Source organism: Xiphophorus maculatus, chromosome 15, assembly GCF_002775205.1.
Source record: "Xiphophorus maculatus strain JP 163 A chromosome 15, X_maculatus-5.0-male, whole genome shotgun sequence".
NCBI lineage: Eukaryota > Metazoa > Chordata > Actinopteri > Cyprinodontiformes > Poeciliidae > Xiphophorus > Xiphophorus maculatus.
The window spans coordinates 13,124,295-13,146,569 of record NC_036457.1 but is presented as its reverse complement, the minus strand read 5'-3'; the positions used below and the strand labels follow the sequence as shown (position 1 = coordinate 13,146,569).

Here is a 22,275-nt window from a genome sequence, read left to right as displayed (position 1 = left end):
TTTTTGGTGCAGAGTAAAACTATGGTTAATTTATGACATTCCCTTTAAAGTGGAAAACAGTGAGGGGAAAAAAGGGAGGAATGTGTTTCAGAGAACAGTACGAACCGTATGCAGTCGGGGGATCACATGGTCTGGGCATCACTGCCAAATTATGAGCTCACCGCCGCATGTCAGTGGTCAGCCGGTTCATGCCCAGAAAAGATTCACCCTCTGTGAGACGGTGCTTTTATAGCAGATGAGCAGAAGTCAAGGAGGCGTGGGAATCAGCTGTGATTAATGCACCGCAGACACCTCAAAGGGCAAAGATTAAAATATAAGAAACGAGGGAAAGAAATAAGTTCACAAGTTTAATTAGGCTTGCACTTAAAGTGTTTTTTTTTTTCTTTTTAGATGAAAACTATTATCACTGTAGCAGGATTGCTGCTGAACTGGCACTAGAGGTGTGGTATTCTGTCAACATTGCTTGTGCAGAATTTTCAAAACGAAGTTGAGTAGCGTCAAAATGCTGAGAGTCAAGTGTTGGGCTTAAGCCTCTCCTGAACTAAAACATCAGGCTTTTCGCCAGGTTCAGAGGAAAATGACAGGACTGTTGCGCCTCTGAAAAACAGATAAAAGGACGTTCATCAACCTGGCTGTCGGTAACACAGTCTGATCGCTTCCATGTCACCTTGCAGTGAGGCAGTAATTAATGCTAAGGCAGCTCAATCAAGAATTGAGTGTCTTTACCATGAAGAGGATGGCCATACTTTTTAGTAGTCCAAAATAATTGTTTAATGGTTTCATGTTATATTTAAACTTATTGGCAATGATTAGGCATAATTGTTATTCCTAATGATTATTTTTCATTACTTTGTTTTCATTATTTTTTCATTAGAAATAAGCCGTAATCATCCAAATAACACCAGAAATGTGTCACTTTATGTGTAATGAGTCAGTTTTGCTTCATCAATGTATTTGAGAAAACTTGTGATATTGTTTTTTTTTAAATTTCAGACAATTGCTTTGACTTAAATGCTGTACATGCTGTGTTCTCAGAATTTGTTTAACTACAAAAGGTTTTTGATTGTGGCCCAAATTTCTTCTGTAAAAAAACAATGTTCAGCTCTCTGTGCATATTTGCCCAGAACAATTTACGTCAAGGTAAATAAAGTAACTTTTGCAAGATAGGCACCAGCTTCACAAAGACCTCACTTGACAAAGAGAACAATCCTAAACTTCTCTTTTCCTTTGGTTTTACAGTAAGGACATCACATTATTTCAACAGACATGGTTGATATACCATTTATTTGTGCAGTTATTGTTGTTGAGGCTTTTAGTTGATTTAGTTAATATTTTTCCCACCAAAAAGGCAAATGAAAATAAGCTGTATTGTTGTTGATCATTATATGACAAGCACATACCCAGTGGAGCTTATTAGCCGTCTCAGATTACAGGTCGGTTCCATTTCTGACCATCAAACAGCCTCACTTGGCTTCCCAGACTTAAAGTGTCTGAACATCAGATATTCACACAAATCAAAATCCTCTCACATGTAAATGTAGCTTTCAATTTGTATCCTTTATTTTTCATGAAACTCCAGCTATTTATAACACTTTGTCACACCTATATAAGTTTGAAGAAAGGCCACAATTTATTGATTTTTCAACTGCGGTGTAAAATTTAGCAGAATCTGTAATTAATTATTCAGTAGCTACGTTTTTTTGTTTTATTTCACAAGAGCTGCAATGAATCTTTTCTGAGATCACAGAATTATTCATGTGCAATGCAGCTAAACACTTGAGAGAGAATCTGTTGTGGTTATGTAAGGCTGTGCTGCTGTCAGACTATGTAATAGCACCCCAGAGCCCTTAGAGCTCTATGAGGAGATGTTATGGCAAACTAGGTTGTTGTCTTCATCCTCCTGACTGGATTCAGTGAAGCATTCCACTGGTGTTTTTATGCAAAGCTTGCTGTTTTTTTTCTCTCCTTTAATCAAATGACTTCATGAAATAAGGCACAAACTCAAAGGTGTGATTTTGTTTAATTACTTCTGCTGTGTAGAAATTCCTGAGCCAGGTTTATTTCTCCTTTTCCTCTTAATAGCTTTTTTATAATTATTTTTTAAAGTCCATCAATTTGGTGGTGACAGCAGAATTGAATGAAGTTATATAACAGCAGCAGTTGAAGCAAATGTTGATAGTAAATCATAAACTGGAAATAAAACCAATAGTTTTTCCTAATAAGCTTATTTTTTACATTTAAAGTTGTGCTGATGATTCAGAATTCAATGTTCTTGACCACATTCTAACTACCAAAGCACTGCTCAGTCAAAGTTTCCAGTCAAAAGGCATGTCTTTCATATGAAGCTAAAGAAGACTGACTCGCATAGTGAGTATTACATTTATTCCAGTTGAAAGGTCAACACATGCTACAAATTACTATTTAATTTAGACTGAGTGAAGGGACAGTAATTGCATCGTATTATTCCTCCTATGCCATCAAATGCAGTAATTCAGTTTAAAATAATTTAGGATAATGCTAATGAAACATATTACGACATAATGTGCTATAATAACACAACAATATCACAAAAAAAGTAATGGGAACAACCCAACAAAAAGCATCCAAACAGGAATACATAAAAACAAAAAGTAAAACTTTGTGTCAAACATTTTTTAAATAATATCCATGTCTAAATCATCAGAGACAGAAACGCACCGTGGTATTAAATAAAGCATAAAAACACACTGACTTTTTTGTATATTATATACAAATAAAAAGAATATACTTTTCTTGTATATTATTTGATCCTCAGCCAAACTACCCAGCACTTCTAACATGTACAACCAGAACAAGGAATCATGCTCCAGGAAGTCAAATGAGAAAAGTTAAGTGTTACATTACGGGGCCGGAGGCGAGAGCTCAAGCCCAGATGGAGCAAATCAGATGAACCATGATTAAAATGTTCTCTCTGTGCGTTAAGCCGTTGCAGAGTTAGCGTGAAGAGCGGGCAAAATACAGGTCTCACTGTTCTCTTTAGTCCTCGCTGGGACAATTTTAGCCAAGAGGAAGAAGACCTCGGAAGAACGAGGTGTGACAGAGCGATGGATGGAGAGAAAATGGGAGGAGCTAACCTCAACTGCAGAGGAATGATGAGTGGGGGGGAAACGGGGAGGGCGAGGTGGAGATGAGGAACAGTGATGAGGCTGGATGGAGAGAGAGAGAGGAGGGGAGGGGAGGCAGCAGCTTCTCACTGCAGAGCCTTTCATTGATAAAGTAGCAGCACTGCAACTGGACACATCATCCTCCCCTCATCATGCACCCACACACACCTCCTGACTTCTCCTTCTCAGATCAGTCACCCACGGTGCATCTCAAGCTGTTGCACCACTGATGACACACACTCACTCCTACACGCACACACACACATTCCACTGAGTGGCATGTTTTTGTTGCGCAGCAACCTCATCACGGACTCTTCTCGTCTCTCTCTTCTCTCTGGTCTGTCTTTGGGAATGAAGACTTAGTTGAGGCAGGAAACTGAAGGGGACACCTGTAACTGACGAGAGGACTCGCTTCTCCTCGTTTGACTCTTCACTCCAAAACAAAAAGGCTGCAGTGGGATCAGTGGAATCAGAAGAAACAAGAGCAGAAAGGTACATAGGGAGGCGGGCATGACGGCACACTCCTGAATGATGCGCTGAGCAAAAGGATGCATAAACTTTGCACATTATAATAGTTCAGAGATGCCTTGAGTGTGCTTGTTTACTTCGGTAAACAATGCTGTTTCCTCTCCATCAATCTCCATGTGTCTGACCATTTATCACCTTCACTTCTTCTTTCTGTTCATCTTTTATCCTTGTTTCTTCCCGTCGTTGTTGCTTTTCCAGTAATAGAACACTAATTGCAGCATCCTGCCCCCCTCTCTTTCATTCTGCTCCATATGCCTTTTCCACCTTCTCCTGTCTCACTCTCTTGTGTATGTGTTTTGTTTTCTTTTTTTTTTTATTGCCACACAGAATCTCTCCCATGTTTTGTCCCTTGTTCTCTCCCTGGTGCTTTAAACATTCTCTCTCTTGCTCCCTGCCAGTCCTCCCGTCACCCTGGGATCTACGGAGACAAGCGGAGTGCCGGTGTCGGCCATGAAGATGGTTAACGGTGGAGGAGGAGGAAGAGGGGGAGGAGAGAAAACTGCCTTCTCCTTTAAGAAGTGTTCTGCTTTTCAGTTTGTCAAGAGAAAGGTGAGTCCTTTTTGGGGATGACTTTTGTAAGTTTGCTATTTCAGGAACCTATACATGCAGCTGCTCCCAATCCATCTCTGTCGGGGTGTGCGTACGTGTGCGTGTGCGTGTGCGTGTGCGTGTGCGTGTGCTGGCCCGGTCCGGTTTGCGTGTGCATGCCAGAGATGATGTCATAGTCAAAGCTTAGCCACTCTAATCAGGCAAACGATTGGATTCCCTCTGTGTCAGTGTGTATGGCGTGTGTGAGGGTGTGTGTCCTAGCATGTGTGTGCACTCCACAGTCACTGTAGGATTAACAAGTGCGAAAATCCTTCAGTTCAGCCTGTTTTGGACCCATCCAGAACATGATGCTGCTGTGTAGTCACGGTTTCTTAAATGTTCCCAGTCTGCATGTAGTGATGTTTTAGTTAGTTTGTTTGGTGGTTTTTTAATGGCTCATCATTAAAAAAAAAACAAACAAAAAAACTTGTCTAGAAATAGCATTAACAAAATTTAGAATTTCTTCACAGTTAAATGCTGAAAATTATGGTTTGTTGAACCCTCTTTAATATATTGCTGCTGCTAAATTGTGGAAGATACCAAAGTAATTGTTAGCATCCATCTGCCTGCTAATCTCATCACAGAACACAGTACATGTCAGGAAGAGAGCTTTGGAGTTTAAAATGTAAAACAGGAATAGATCATAAAACAATGTTCAAGCCTTGAGCATCTCACAGAGCTCTGTTCAGTTCCTCAAACAAACATTTTAACAGCATGACCAAAACTGAAGATAGAAACAGTAAAAATGCTCATGGTAACTCTGGAGGAGTTGCAGGGATCTGGAGCTCACAGAAGAGAATTACTAGCGTAATACAGTATACCAGTTTGGGATATAAGAATGAGTAATGATAAGAAAGCCAGAAGAAGTCCTGTTTCCTTTGCCAAAAGCCAAGTAGGAGGCAGAGCAAATATATGAATGCTGCTCTGCTTAGATGACACCCACATCTTAATGCAAAATGTTGTATAAGGTAGAATTAACACTGGCCATCAACCTCAAGGAGCCATCCCTAATGTGAAACATGAGGGTGGCATAATTATGCTATGGGAATGATTTTTTTTCTTCTAATAATCTTGAAGCAGGATTTTTGCCTTCCAACAGGCCAGAGAACCAAAACTGTCAAAACTGCAATGGCGAAACTTAGATCAAAGAATGAAATAAATAACTGAGAACCTGATCACAGAGTCTCATTATGCCATCAGACTGAGTTTGAGCTATATTTACGACAAACAATTTCAGTCTCTACATGTGCAAAGATGGTGAAGACATACCCTAAAAAAGTTACACTCATAAATGTCGGAAATATTCTGGTACAAAAACTATCTCTTTTTTTTTAAGTTTGAAAACCATTTTCTTTCCTAGTACACAAAAATGTATTTCTTTTGTGTGCATCCTTTATATAAAAGCTTAATAAAATACACTGAGTTGTGTGCTCACAATGTGACAAAATGTGGAACATTTCAAGTGGTGTAGATACTTTTTATACCAGACCACTGCCACACTTTTGATCCCTGCTTATGTAAGAGACTAAATAATCTTAGATGATAAAAACATGAGAAGCAACTGTGGTGGCCATGTCACAACTTAAATGGATATTCAGAGAGAACATCAAAATGGAGAAAACATAAATCTTCATCTTTATATGACAGAAACATCTCATAATTGAGGATGCATTCCCTCTTTGTTGTCACATGTTTTAGTTTTAAAATGTCGCCAGTGGTAAAAGTCTCCTCATTAAAAAGTGAACCCAACCGGCTGTCCTCTGGACTCTCCGGCCGCAGCGACAACAAAAAATACATTCTTTAGCTCAGGCTTTCAGGAGGGAAAAGATTAACAATGTGAAACTTCTTTGCAAAACCAAGGAAACAAACACATAAGAAAACCTCCTCATTATGTATTTCAGCTGCCATTACCAAATGCAATGATAGCTTTTTTCCTTTGAGTCTTTCTACATTTACGTGTGAATCTTGCAGTTCTTCTGTCCTCTGTGTTGTTTCTTGAACCAGGTGATAAAATTTAATAGCTTGTTTTAGCTCTGTTGCAAACACCTCGTGTGTCACAGTTTCTCAAAAAGGTTCATGTTGTTGTTCGGAAAAAGGAATTTGTTAAGTCATACCATGTAAAATCTTGTACAAATTCATAAAACAAACAGCAGAAGTAGCGTCTTTCTATTTGAGGGTTTCATACTGAAGAGATTTATATATGATTATGAAATAAAAAACAGTGTTGACTGTCGAAAAAGTGAGGCAACACATTGGTCGGCCGGAGGCTTGTTTAGCTGATGAGCTGAAGAGTGCTGCATGCTGTAATTATACCGGGCTTGACAAGCAGCTCAGCTCTTGCTTTCCCTAATCTGAATAATTTACTGCTGAGATCAAACAGAGCTTCTTGACCTCAAGTGGTAATAGGAAGGAAGCGACTAGTATTACTCTAAGCTTGTGGAAAATGCGGGGAGTTGATGCATTCACTCCATAATGTCTGTTCTCCCCTGAGCAAACAAGGAAGCATGTGTTTGCCTTGAACAAAATCTCAAAGTGTATCAAGTTAATATGTGTGTCTGTCTGCGTGTCTGTCTGGCTGGCTGTCCATCCCTGTCTTTTTGTCTATCAATCTATTTAATTATAAGTTGGACTTCATCCTGAGTACAGGGGTTAAAAAAAAAAAAAGCCTGGAAGCTTTCAGCCAAGCATGACCTCACAGCCCTAATTAGGGACAAGGATGTGAGCAGGAGTCCAGACTGGATCCTCTAGATCTCTATTCCAACAAAAGAGAAATTATAAAAATAAATCTAAAATCAATATATCTGATTAAATGAGAATGTTTTCATTGGTCATTTTGGACCTGGGCACTTCAACAGACAGGAGGAGGCACATGAGGAAGATGATACATGTAATGTTTGAAGCTGTGATGAAGGTGAGTGAAATGAGTAATACTCCTGTTGAGATGACATCGGCGATTTTGACTTTTTTGTGGTGTGACTGTGGTTAATTTGTTAGGTTTAAATGATCTCTATGTTGTGTTTTTCAAAAGTAATCAAAAAGTCAACTTTTTTCACAATTTGTAATGATACAAGAACAAATATGTTCATTTGAGTGGGATTTTGTGTGTGAAAACTGGCTGAACTTGAACAATTTTGCCTCTAGATGATAAAACTGGCAAATACAGTCCCTAAAACACCTGAAGCTGCTAATGGTACCGTGGTCCAAATACATGCCACATTTTTAAGATTTACACATGTAAAATGTTTTAAAAACCATGGTGAATTTTCCTTCTCCTTATTGTACAATTATGCACAACTTTGTGCAAGGTAAAGCAGATCACCTTTTTGTGTATAATATTTGAAATGAAGGTTCAGGACTCATGCTTATATCTTTCTGGAGATCCTTACATTGGTTTGTTTTTAGGTTTTGGACTCCTCGCCACTCCTGCTCTAGTTGTTTTTCCTTTCACCTGCTGGCTTGTTTTTTCAGGTTTATTCTTTCTCTAGACCCAACAGGTCTTGACATGCTGTCTGGCTACCCTTGACTTTTGGGCACTTAATCTTAGTGTGTTTTGTGCGTGTGTGTGTATGTGTGAGGCTCAGCTGTCTGAACTTGCTCCGTCACACAGGCCACAGCCCCACGGTGTGTGTTTACTCAGTGCTCAACATGAGCAGCATGATGAGTTTTCTCAAAGCCTCTTTTTAAAAGGCCTTTCTCTCCTCTGTCAGTCATGTGCTTCTGTTTTTTTCTGGCTCCTTTTCACTTCCACTGTATCTTTCCTTTAAAACTGCACACACTTGCCCACAGTCAACTATGCACTTTTTTTCTTTTTTTGCAAGAAGTGGCAGCAGTTCTGGGCATAAAGCTGACTCACTGTGTATTATTTGCATTGTTTCTCATGCACTGACCTGCAACTGTGCTGGGTATATACAGTATGCTGGCAGCTCATGCCTGCAGATCTGTTTATAATGTGGACCCAACAGAAGTATTATCTAATGATTATCAGAGTATAATGGTTCAGTAATTCATGTGTGCTTTTCCATCTGGCAGGGCATAGTCGCACCTCTTTCAAGTATGTTTGTGTGACCCTCCTGAGCAATCGTGTAATTTGAAATAGCGACTCCTTTGACCTTCATCACACACTGCAGCTGGCTAGGCGGTGTGTGTGTGTGTGTGTGTTTGGGTTTGTGTGTGACAGGAGAAGACAAGTAAAAGCAAAATCAAACAAAGCTGAATTAATGTTACTGTTTCCTGTGTAGGTACGGAGGTGGATGAGGAACCCCAAAGTGAACGTGGAGAAAACCCAGGGGAAAAATCTTCTCTATCCATGTCCAAGGTGTCCCCTGGCTGAGGACCTGTGGTACACACACTTCCCCTCGCCGTACGGCTGCTGCCACTACGCAGGCCTGCAGGGATGCCATTATTACCACCAGGAGCTCTGCTCTCCCTGCACAAAATCTGGACAACCCAGTGGACATGAGAAAGGCAAAAGCTGCAAGGTAAAAGATATACAAACAGTGGACAATGTTTGTGTCGCCATGTCTCTGTTTGTGTCACAACCATTTCGTGATGTCACTCTGACATGCTATCACTAGCTTTTACTTTGCAGCGTCATTTCAAACCACAGCCCCGAAGGCAGTACGGGATGTAATATTTTTAAACTACTTCTGGGTTTTTTACCACAGCGTACCTGAAAAATTTACGTAGGCTTCCTCCAATTTTTTTGCAAACCTTAGTGTTCTCATTCAGCGAGTTCATGTTTTCTGAAGAGTTTTGCACAAAATCTTTCGTCAGCTATAGCTTAGTTTTATTTATTAATTTAGCCTTTTCTGATTCTTAATACAGCATATAGTCATTTGAAGCAACAAGAAGATTGAATTGTGAGTTCTAAAGAGTCCTTCAACTCTCGTTTTTCTTCAGTGCTAGTAAAAAGCTTTATACCTGCAGTCAAACATGGTGGTGGTAGTGTGATGCTCAGGGATTATTTTGCAAATTATACAGGAGGACAGTACTCCAAAGCACACCAGCAAGTACAACTCTGATTGGCTCAAAACATATCACAGTGAAAGTTTTACAGAGGTCTGGTCAAAGCAAATTGGGTTGAATCCGTGGTCACGATCTTTCATGTCAACTGGCCCAAGTAGCCATTGGAATAATTGGAAAAGGATATAAAGTACAATTCAACTGAATGATGGATAATAGTATTTAAAATTATGACTTCATATTCTTTGAAGTACTAATCCTGTATTGTCTCCAGCAAATCTTAAAGTTCTGTAAGATTGCCTCATTAAAGTGACAGAGCATAGGAAAGTGTTTGAATAAATATTTGAACTATGAACAAACAGTTGCTTACGTCACAAAATTAAAAAAAAAATCAAAACCAGGTGCATTCTGGATTTAAATGTGTAATTTTTCTTTTCATCTTTATATAACTATATCAAATTATTTATGTGGTGCAGATTCAAATAGTCTCTTATGCATGCAGTCTCCATCGAGGAGGTGAGGAGGTGCATAGCAGACTGTTTTATGTGCTAAAAAAGTGTATAGTCTCCATTTACTCCAGAATGCATGTTGTGAGGCACAGGAACAACATGCTAACTCCTAAAGATCTCAGCCAAGACTCCAGCTGAATATGTTATTGCTGTTTTTCAAACATCCCACTCCTCATAGGTAAATTAATCTTTGACGATGACTTCTGATATCTTTAGTGACTGCAGAACTTGCTGTACTTACCTTTAAATAATGTCTAACCAAATGTAGAAGGTACAGTCTATCAAGGATTATCAGGACATCATGCCCTAATTCATTGTCTATGATGCAACGGGAGCGGCTACCCACTCACCTGCTGTTTGAACACACAATAATTTTCCGCCTCTGTTCTGCAGGTGGAAAAGTTTTTAACGCCATAATTTCAGTCGTTTCAGTTCACAGAAAGAAGCCAGGGAAGGAGTTGGTAATAAAAGGATTCTAGAAATTGCTTTGTTTCTCTTTGTCCTGTCTTTAGGCGCCACCATGATTGCTGTTATGTAATGCAAAAAACACAAAAGCAAACAAAATACTGAGGTTTACTGCTGCCCACAGTTGGCGAGTGTATCTAAAATGGACAGCGGGGCGACTGCGTCCAGCCAAAAACGCTGAAACTGTCAACAAATGCCTTTCTTCAACACACTTTACCGTAATGTCACCATAATGTGGCTGCAGCTAACCTGCTGCTTGTCACTCGCTGCACACGTCAGTTCACGCCGCCTTTGTGTCTGTGTGTGTTTTTCCAGTTTCCTGGGCTTTAAGAGGGAATGAGTCATCACCATCCCATTGAGGCTACAAGCAAAACTCTTTTGGAGTAAATACAAGCTGTGTTGCATGAGACAGTATTAAGGTCTTCAAGGAAATCAATTTTCATTCCTATTTACTCCATTTTCCATTTTCTTTTTGTGGCAAGTGGGTAGTTTCTTCTACATCACACAATACCATGTGTTTCACCAAAAGGACAGTCAAGCATTTTTAATGGGGCTCTGAATACTACTAGCAGGTATGCTTGTCTAGCCTGCTGTAGATTCATATTTGTTTTTTCTAAATCCAGAGTATTTGTCCTCTGCAGGTGAAACTTATGGCTATATTGAGAGAGGCCAAAACCCAGAGAGGAATTTTCCCATATCAAAACAATTTGCATATCAAAAACCTCACAGAGATATGAAGTAGCAACTTTATAAATCTTCCAACTGTCGCCACATTTTGTGGTTATTTACAGGTATTATTTACTAACAAAAGAGGTTGGAGGCAGTGTCCCTCCAATGATCTTCCTGTGTGAAATGCCACACTGAGGAAAAAAACATGCAAAAATATTTCCAGAGTGACTGCCTATAGTTTTCAAGTAAAGCAGCATAAAAAGAACAATGCTAATTCGAGGTGGTAGGCTAAGGGGAAAAAATTTTGGTGATTTCTACACTCTTATTTTTCTGTTAGTTAATTACTCAGGTGTCTCCAGTGCATGTACTGTTGCACATGTGCATGTACTGTTCCGCGTACATGTTTTACACAAAAAGCTTCCGCGTAAATGACCACCCAAAGCAAACATAAGGACAATGCTAACATTCTTCAAACTGCATTTGGAAAAACAGCAATACAATTTTTGATCTCTTTATGGTCATAAGATGGCTTACTATCTAGAGTGCAGTAGTTCACAAGTACTGGAAGATAAAATAGCTATGTCTGGTATATGGTATATATATATATATATATACATATATATATATATACTCAGTGGTAGTTGTTAGTGTCTTGTCTCTATGCTGTAACTGCGAAGTAATTTCCCTGCTGGGATGAATAAAGTACTTCTATTCTATTCTATTCTATTCTATTCTATTCTATATATGAAAATCAAAGTTACTCTGAGATTGTTTAAAATTACCATTCATTCAAAATTCACCACGCAAACACATTTGGATTTGCGTTAAATAATAAAGATGTCAAGTGAGTTGGAGGAATTATATTAACTGCTCATAGCCTTTCAACAGATACTCACTTCAAAAATCTTAATCTGTCCCATCGAAATTGATGAATCTGTCCATTTCTTATCTGAGAAAATAACTTACGAGTCTGCAGAAATATGATTTGTTGCATTGAGGTTAGAACAGCTTGTACAGAGAACACAGCGTTGATTCTTTGCTCTAGAGTGCAATAGAAGCATTGTGTGAATCTCTGAAAACAGGCCTGATGAATGATTAACAACCCCACATTTATCTAACACAGTAGCAGTCAGAGTTGATGTCCTCATCTGATATTGCACTTCATTTCCAAATAATATACGTCATACATTGTTGTACATCAGCACAGTGTTTTGTAAACACAATATTGCGTCTTTGAATGTTATGTCCAAAGATGTTGCAAGTCAACCCCCCAGTAAATGGTTTAGTAAACACCTGAGGAGCCTGAAAGTAATTTTACTTACATGTAAGTCTCTGCTTTGCCCTGATGGAGGCCACCCGCATCCTGGCTCAGATGCAAATGAGCAAGGTTTCATCGTGTAATTTATCAGCCCATCAAAGTGAATTGTCGGTGTCAAAAAGGTATAGATTTAAGAATGTCTCTGAAAGGGCATTTGGTGATGACGGCACATTTTTCTTTCTATTTTTATTATCTTGCTTTCCTCAGTGTAGCTTTTCTGCTTGTGAGACAAGAATTAGTAATTTTTTAATCAGCACTTGGCAGCAGATGTGTTGTTGTTGTGGACGGCTGCCAGAGGACCTGGGACCTGCATATGAACTGGAATTTAATTTGCCTCGAATCCATAGAGAGGAAAGAACTAATTACAAAAAGAAACTCACCAAAATCAAAAATTTGGTGAGTTTTAATAAGCTTTTTAATGTTTTTAGGGAAAAAAAATCCTCTCAGCATCACCTTTCTCTGCACATTAGAAAGCCAACACAGCATCTTTTTCTTCTAATTAAAAAGTGTTAGCAACATTAAAAATGCAAGAAAAAGAAAAAAAAGCTTGACCCTCTGCTCTTTAGCCTTCACCCCACTGACACTTTTGTTGACTGCAGGGAGAAAAGGTTTGCTGTAAGCAGAGAAGGGAATGGATCATGACACATAGAGAATAACATCTGGTTGTAACGTTAGAGCTGATGTGGAAGACGCACGAACAGAAAACAACAGAGAGGACAGTTTATTACAAACCAGAAGATGAGGCCGTGCCCTGTTGCTGCTTGAGCATGAAGAGAAATAAAAGCTCTGTAAAGCCTCCTGAAAAGAACATCCTGTAGTGTTCAGTGTACACAGCAGCTGGACTGCCATACACGCACACACAGAAACACTATGCAAACGCAGCCATGACACTAATCTCTTGAATCAAGCCTGCACTGTTCCTTATGAGGACTTGATCAAAACGCAAAAGAACATGAAATCTCAGTGAGAGCAGCTTGTCCCGACTTGCTGTTCCACTGTGAGGAGTTTTCCTCAATTCTCCACAAATCTAAAGGTGCTGTCAAGCTTCACAGTCGGTGGGTATTTAAAAAGAAAAGAAAACAACATGACAACAATATTTGAATGAATAGCACTTGATACATGTTAACATGCAGGAGCACACTGACCGCTTTCGGTCAAGTAGTCCGGTTAACCTGATAAACATGTTTTTAGACCATGAAAGGAATCTTGAACATTCAGAGGAAACTCAAACCCAAACGGCAACTTTTTTGTCATTGGCTTTATCTGCCGACTGTTCCCAAGTTCTACAGACTTTTTACTTATATTATTGATGATAGAGGCCTACTTAACAATGCTGACTGTATTCTCATATACACAACAACACATGGAGTGGCATACCACTTATTTACCTGCACTTAGCTATTAGTCACTACTGTTAATACTGTAAAGACAATTTATTCCTGTTTATTGTCTGTACTCTCATATACTTATATACTTACAGTTTTAGTAAATTAAAAAAAGCTTTTATATATATATATATATATATATATATATATATATATATATATATATATATATATACTGTATATATACTGTATGTATGTATATTATTCTATTCTATTAAAATAAACATATGTAAAAGCAATTCAATACATAGAAATATTTAAAAAGGTGATGATTTTGACATGCTTTGATGGATTTTTATCACATCAGAGCAGATTCATCCTTTTCTACTGTAAACATGGAAGATAATTATTTTGCAGGCAGCATTAAACCTTAAAATATGCACACATTATGTTTGACTGAATTGAGAGAACTTTTTTTTTTCAAAGAAATTGCAGCAACAGGATGCTTGAAGTGTTAATTATCTCACACTTTCCCAAGTGTAGCTCCTACACTTTCAACTCTTTCCTATTTATAAAGTAAAAAAAGCTGCATTTTATTACATAAAGCCCGACTAAAACCTCCTATCATGTAATATCTTACACCGTATGTTATGTAAGGTCATAACTATTATCTAAGCTATCCAACAGAGTCATTTTTCAGGCCTGGTGTAATTATTGATGGCGTGATGGTGTTAATCAGTGAGAGTACTTGGAAAATCCTGAACTTCTCTGGCCCCATTTGAGTTTGCTGTCCAAAAGTCAGTCATGCAAGAGAACGCATGCAAGAGAAGGATTGCAGGAAGTGAGGCAGAGAAGATGAAGGCTTGAGAAATCCAGAGAGAAATATGAAGCCGAGTGTGTCCAAGAGGAACAGAGATTTTTATCTACCCCCACGAGTCCCTGTGAGATGTGGATGACTTTTGATTCAACCTCAGTCGAAAGCAGTAATAAAAGCTCGAGTCTAAATTTAAAGATTAGAAAGCCGTACCTCATTTGTCAGTGAAGTAAGCTCATTTTGTTAATGTTCTGTGAGAGTCAGCTTGATGATTTTGTACTTTTGTCCTCGTGGACAGAAACTGCCAGCTCACATGAGCTGGCAGATGATCAGTGGGTCATGTCCATTTATGATAAGTATGTCAATGAGTCAGGTGGCCACATGTCTCACTCTCCGCAGAGATAAATCAGTAGGAGTTGCTCGATGTCAGCCGCCTCTGTTCTCCATTGGGAGCCACAAAACCTCACAAACTGAATCTTCAATGGACTTATTTGAAAAAGATCTTTCTTAGGCACTGATTAAAACAAAACGATTCGACTCTAAGACTTGGATTTGAGTCTTAGTTAAGTCACAAAATTTGAGACTTGACATAAAGACTCAACTCTGACTTGAGGTCTGGGACTTGAGTGCTGCTACAGTCAGGAGGAAACACATTTATATGAGCCTTTAAAATCTATTGTTCGCAAACAAACCAGATTTATAAAGTAATTCCTGGGATTTAACTTGAATTTCCACTCAAAGACATGACTCTGGACTTTGACTCGGCCCTCAAAAAACTGGGGTTTGACTTGGCTTGTTCTTCAAAGAGCCGACACTTGATTTGGATCGTCCCTCAAAGAATAGAGACAGGGGTTGGACTTATCGATTCAGTACCTCTGTGTTTATTTAAACTGGCTCTAAAAGACTTGAGATTGGAAAAAAATATCTTGTTAACATCTCTGGATTAAGCAGGCAATGCTAAGGAGCTGAAAAAAAGTCAGGTGTTAAATCAGTCTTAATGTGTAGAGATCAGCGAAATATAAATCTTCAAATTCTTGTCTTGCACCCTGGCTGTAAAGTTTTCTCAAGGTTCCTTGTTTCTGTGGTGCAGTAGACTATATTTCTATGATATAATAACTCTCGCTACAGTTGGCTGTCAAGATTTGGTTCTTGATGTCATTTCATTCTGGAAATTAATCTACAAGTCCATATCAGCAAGAGAGCACTTCTAGTTGGAGCAAATGATTGACGCGTTTAGCGTCAGATTTTATATTGCGGCGCTTTACTAGTGACCAATTATTGGACATTATTCAGGTAAGGCCGTGAACTCCGTACTCCAGTCATCACCTGTTGAAGGCTGAACTTTAAAAGACTGGATGGAAAATCATGGTTTGTTGCTGATATAGTTTTTCTAAATACAGCCAAAAGGATCACAACTAAAAATATAGTGAGCTTAGAAACTTGTCAGTTTCTGAATCAGTTCTTATTTTCACCTATCAGGTCATACAGCCTTGAGAACCACTCAGTTGGATTCAAGCTTTAGCGGTGCCTGCCATGAATTGAATTACTGTCAAAAGGGGTTTTAGTAAGCCCTGGGAGGGAGATGGCATTAGGAGGTATGCCCCTCAAGGTCCAATTAGACTTACAGAAAGAGTAAGGGGAGCCAAAAATCCCTTTCCAAGAAGTTGCCTCACCATGCATACTGTATCAATATCGGGGCGAAATGCCTGTCATTGCCAAATTCTGTTTGTGCCTTTGTGAACGGTTGATTTAATTGGCTCAGAACTTCCTTTTTGCCTTGTTACAAACCTGAGCAGCCCCACTCTTTCAAATCCTTTGCTTAGTAATGAAACAGAGGAGGTGCTAGCCTAGCTTCAGCGTGAAGCAGGCTTGTGTCAGTTTGGCCCAACTCCAGCTACTGGCAGTGTTTGTAGGAGTTTATTGTTGAAACCACGGGTCTAATCAAAATTCAACTTGTATGCATTACAATCTTTATATTTTTGTATTGCCATTTCTTTTCTCATCTCATTCCAACTATATTCTTTCTCTATCGATTCAGAAACTGACTTGAATGTTAATTAGAAAACTCTCCCTAGACCTGGAGAATGGACTTGTTTAGCATTCATCAAACATAACATTCATCCTTCATCCAGTTAAGTTTTCTGGCAGTAAACGAATGTGGTTTGAGCAGCAAACTGAAACTAGCATCACATGACCTCTCATTTTTATCCCAAGCAGATAAATATATACCAGCTAAATATGGAGAGGGCATTCATTTCCATTGCTGCTGCGGCATTTTACAGACAAACCTATTCTGCACCAAAATAGCAAAAAAGCTCAGCTGCAGCTACCAGGCATTCCTAGGATATCAGCAGATGTTTGGGTAACACTTTATTTGCCGGGTTGTGAATAAGACGGTCATGACACTGTGATAAACATGACATAACAACCTGTCATGAACATGAATAAGTCTTCATAAATATTTATGACTGTTATCTTAAAGTGTCATTTGGTAAATCATGACACTTTTAATACAAAGTTGACGTTATTCAAAATGTCTTTGTTATAACAACTTGACATTAGCCAAGAAATCATGATCTGACATAAATTTGTTATAAAAGTATTACTGATAAACTTTAGCTTTTATAACATAAAGCTACATCATTTTTAAAGTTTAATCAGTAATACTTTTATAACAAATTTATGTCAGATCATGATTTCTTGGTTAATGACAAGTTGTCATTTTGAATAACGTTAACTCTGTATTAAAAGTGTCATGATTTACCAAATGACACTTTAAGATAACAGTCATAAATATTTATGAAGACTTATTCATGTTCATGACAGGTGTTATGTCATGTTTATCACAGTGTCATGACAGTCTTATTCACAACCCAGCAAATAAAGTGTTACCGATGTTTGTTTTAGAATTGTTTTAATGAAATCTGTCTTCAAAATAACTTACAAATCTTATGACAAATGCATTTGATAGACAGTATGTATAATGCTTATTGTGCATAAAGATTATACGTTACAACTAAAGCTAAACTAAAGCAACAAACGTGTTGGTGAAGCTATTGTTTTTGAAACATGCAGCCAATCAAAAGGTCTAGCGTCTGAATATGGGTAATTTCTGACGCTGTCCGTCAGCTTGAACACTTTCTAATTTGCAAGAGTGCAGGTATAGCTGCTTTCTCAATCATCTGTGGGATTGAATAAATGGGTTGCCAGATTCTTTAAAGAACTTAATATGCAAACTTTCTTGATTTCTGACAGCTTTTTAATGAAAATGTCCAAAATCCTTTGATTTCATTATCGCCTGTTGTAGTCAACGGAACTTTTCTCCTGGTGAACTTTATACCCTTAAAAAAATTCAGTGCACTTCTTTCTAAAGAACTCTTCTGTCGCTTCCTTGACAAACTGTTGTGTTGACAGCATCCTAAACAGTTGGAACAGGAATTTCAAGATCTTTGGCAATTGCATTGTAACGATCTCAACTGTCCTGTTTGTGGACGATAACGTTTGAAATTCTCACAGAGGCTCTAGTGGATGATTTGTTTTGATTGGGATGATAACTTTGAATAAATCAAATAGGTGTAGATGCCTACAATGGTACAATTTGTCATTTGTTTACTGATTTCAAAGTCTTGGTTCAGCATTGTTCATTTGCATTGATATGTAAAACTATTTATGTCATAGAGGACCTCTTACCACATGCCCATTTCCGTACATCGTTAAATTCTTCCTCATTTCTGTCCATCTGCCATGGCCAAATAAAAAAGACAAAATAACACAGAGAAAGGCAGGAAGTAAAGGAAAAAGCCTAAAAATCTCCTTTTTTGACAGTTTTCATTATGAGGGATTTTGGAAATGATTGTCGTCCTAATCTCCTTTGAGAGCCCAGCAAAACCTATCTCCCATCTCCATACTTCGGAGATGAAGCCAAAACTATTGTATCACTAAAGTGCAGGCAACAGCAGCCTGACTATCCAGTAATAATTTATTTTTGTACTCCCAGAAACAAATCTACATAAACCGCTTGTGTGGTTTGGGTTTATCAAACAAACTTGATGGCTGAGCTTGAAATTGACCTAATTTGCTTCCTTGTGAATTGCATGCTGAGCAGTAATCTACTGTAGCCGATCATTGTTAGCAGGGATTTCAGTCTGATTCACAATAACAAGTTGCCTCACGCCCAAACGTTACTTACACTTGAAACTGCTGTATCTGTTTTAAAATCCAAATGACATGCAAAGAAACCAGCCTAGAGAATGATTGTTTAAGTATGGTTACCGTTAAACGCGTAAGTGTTAAAGAATACGCAGCTTTTTCACCAAGAACTCAACCATTAGAAACGTAATCTTAGAGCTTCCTGAGATTGAAAGATGAAAGAAGTAATCATGTAACAAAAACAACCAAAGTGAAAAGCAGTTTTCATGCAATTTTCCAATCTTGAATTCAGAATCCTGCTCATCTGGGTTATCCCTCTTCATCTGTCGGATTCCATTTCTTTTTTTTTTCTCGTTTTTTAAAATCAAATCGATTGTTTTTTTTTTTACTGGCTTTTACCAGTGTCTTTGCTGCCTAATCTCCCACATTGCACATGGTGTATTCACTGTCGCTTCTCCATTTGGACCATCTAAATCAGAGCGTATGCTTCCTTGCTTATGCTTCCTCGCTTATCCACAAGAGAGAGAATGAGAAAGCACACACTGAGGGCTGGGAGGTTTCAAACGAAGAATGATGGGATGAGTAAATGAAGGTAGGGTACAAGGACAAATGCAAGGACATAAAAAAACACTACTACAGAATTGAGATAGAAAAAAGTAAGCAAGAAAGAATTTAGAAAAGAATTAAAGAAAGGAAAGAGACAAGGAAGAGAAAGGGTAGGTCGAACACAAGGAAGGAAAAAAAAAAGAATGAAGGAAGGGCACAAGGAAGAAAGGTTGGGAAAAGAAATAAAAATATATTTTTCTATTATGCAGCATAAAAAGTAATAAATGTTTATTATTCTTTTTCATTCTGTTAGATAAGTGACTAAGGACTGATTGCTGCTTTATCCTGCACTGTTTCAGACTCTGTGCCAAAAGGAGGTAAAGGTCAAATTTTTTATGTTGAGTGTTTTTACAACTTATAAGCAATAAAGACAAATAGACTTTAAAGAGGCCAGGCTGGAGAGCGCTGAGGGAGATTTTCTAATGAAGTGCGAGTGAAGGGAATTTTTTCATTCCCTGATTTGTGAAGCTGTGTGTCTAACGTGGACATCCTGGCCGTAGTACTAGAATTTCCTCTGCGTGTATTGCATCTTGAGTTTGTGAGGTTAAAGGACAGATCTTGAGGGTCTTGTGCAACTTTATAACTAATGGTGGCAGAAAACAAGGTCAAAGGGCAGGAAGAGGGGTTGACAGAGAGGGGAGTCTGTCAAACATGTTCACTTATTCTCGCTGTCTGTTTGTTTTCTTGGCGCCCATTAAGAAATGTTGAAAAGTTTCCCTGAAGATTGCATCATAAGTAGCCAATTAATACACTATCGAATGATTCATTCACACTTAATAGCAGGAAGTCTCTGCAGAACATAATCACACAACTACACATCACTCTCTCTTTGACATCCGGTCCTGTCGTATTTTTATGCATGAGGGAGAAAAAGGAAAAGTTTTTAGCTGAGCTGTAATTCTGGTCTGAAAGGCAGACACACACATTCTCTCTCACTCCTACTCTATGCTCATGCTATTTTAGAGGTAATGTAGAGGGTCGCCGGGGCAGCAGCCTTGATAAGACTGCAGTCTCTGAGGCAGTTAGCTCGCTTTGCCAAGGACACACTTTACCAAACATAAGAGCTGCTCTGGGTCACCGGCACATCCAGCTATGTAATTTGGTTTCCTCCAGAGCCATTCACACCTTGACCTCAGCTTCCATTCTCCCATATTGTCCGGTAGATTCATCTAATCTCTATTCAGTCCATGTGTGCGTTTCAGTGAGTGCTTAAAGGACATATTCCGTTTCTGCTCATGATATGTATTCAGTCAGCATTGCCAGACACAAGCTAAATGGTGATTGAGAAAAACGAAGGCTTGTGGGAAGATTGTCCTCTGGAGAATGTGTCACTGCAGCTGTCACATAGGAACAGATTACTGCTGAGCCTGACACTGACTCACTCACTGCCGCCTGTGCTAAACAAATGTCGCTGTAAGATGTTTTATTCATGAAGTGGGAATGTTGACTGTTGGTATTACAGATTTAAGAAATATATGCAAACTAGTGGAACATCTCCATGTAATTTAGTTTAATTCAGTTAATCTTACAGTAGCAACTCACAATGTATGTTATTGTAAAGCATTTTATGAGACAAGTCCAATTTATATCAATAATTGATATTATTCCAGTTCATTTCTGCACTTTCAAATTATATTCTTGCTATATACAGATGACGACTCTGTATATAGCATACTATCGTCAAATTCAATTAATCATTTGAAGCCGACTTGTAAAAAGTTTGTTTGTTTGTTTGTTTGTTTGAGTCACTGGCCAGGTGAGTTTTCTACTGAAAGAAAAGTTATCAATGGTAGTAACTGAATAATACATGAACAAATGTTTATTCATAGTCACTTTGAATATTAAGCTCATTAAAAGGAAAGTTTTACAAATATTTAACAATCTAATAAAATATTTGCTGCACATTTTGCGATTAATAGTCCTAACATTATGCAACAAGCTTCAGCAAACATATCTGCCTGATTTTCAGCTTGATCAAGTATATATTATAACTACTGTGAAAGTCTGGGTTGGATTATGCTGCAGCAATGATTAACCTTTCATTTATTGTCAATATAATTAGACATTTGCCATCTGTCATGATGTGAAATAAAGAGCTAATGGAAAATTTAATGCAGAGCTCTACTGCTCTATCTGCTGCAGTATATTGCACCTAGCGTGACAGGCTGATATCTATACCTTCAATAAAAGAACAGGTGGACTGACGTTAATGGTAGGATATTTGAAATGGGATGAAAAATCATCTACCACTTTCACATCTAGATTAGTCCAGGCTTCAACATTAGTATTTTCTTTCCCCTCGAAACTATTATAATTTAGGTAAATATTGAAATCACAGTGGCTGTTATGTAATGGGCAAATAATCATTTTTACAATAATTTTTTGTTGGCTTTTTGTATCTTAGAAAATAATAATTATTTACATTGACCAAAACTGAGACTCATGTAAATAAATATTCCAAATATACTCGTTTGTATTTTCCAAAATTTTCCAAATGTTTCTGTTCAAAGCATTACAGAGCAAACAGAGCAAAAATCCTAATTTGCAGGTGCAGAAATGGAGGATGCTGTCTCGCCATCACAACGAGAATGTAGGCAAACCGAAGGAGGCGGCATCAGATGTTCACATGGACGGTTGTCAGTGCTGGGCGCTTCACACATCGCCCCTTCTGGCCAGCCCAGTAATCCTGGAGTGCTCCGTCTGCAGTGGACCCTACATCAGCTATGCCATGGAGGATAGCTGGCAGCCCCGTCAACGTACTCAGGTTCAAGACACTGATTAAGTCATCCAAACACTCTTAAAAGTAGAGACACTAAAGATTTTTCTAGATTTGCATATTTTGGTAATATTTGAGTGCCCTGCGACAGACCAGGGTGAACCCCGCCTCTCGCCCGGAACATTAGCTGGAGATAGGCACCAACACCCCTCCCGACCCCACTAGGGACAAGGGTGTAAGAAAATGGATGGATGGATGGATGGTTAATATTTGAGTAGGTGTGCTCCATTATACTGGAACATCTGTGAATAAATGTATTCTGTAATTGCTACTGAGCAGCTGTAGATGAAAAGAAAAAGTTTCGTAGTTGATATTTGCAGAGCAGCAAAACATGAACAAAGCTAGATAGCATAAATGTATTAATGAAGAATATTGACCATGACCACTGATGGTGAGGAAACTGTTCTTACTACATAAAACTTA

General features: G+C 38.4%; 1 protein-coding gene across 2 annotated transcripts in view; it reads left to right on the top strand.

Annotated features, from left to right (window-relative positions):
• Positions 1-3,270: 3,270 nt before the first annotated feature.
• Positions 3,271-22,275, top strand: part of sgk1 (serum/glucocorticoid regulated kinase 1) — a 34,281-nt gene continuing 15,276 nt past the window's right edge. Inside the window, exons 1-4 of one of the 2 annotated variants that reach the window (XM_005800235.3) lie at positions 3,271-3,635; positions 4,070-4,220; positions 8,498-8,737; positions 21,625-21,840. In XM_005800235.3, the coding sequence (XP_005800292.1) occupies positions 4,122-4,220; positions 8,498-8,737; positions 21,625-21,840 (555 nt within the window). In that variant the 5' untranslated portion in view covers positions 3,271-3,635; positions 4,070-4,121. The remainder of the gene's footprint in view (positions 3,636-4,069; positions 4,221-8,497; positions 8,738-21,624; positions 21,841-22,275) is intronic. The other variant, XM_023347562.1, reaches the window with a different exon arrangement.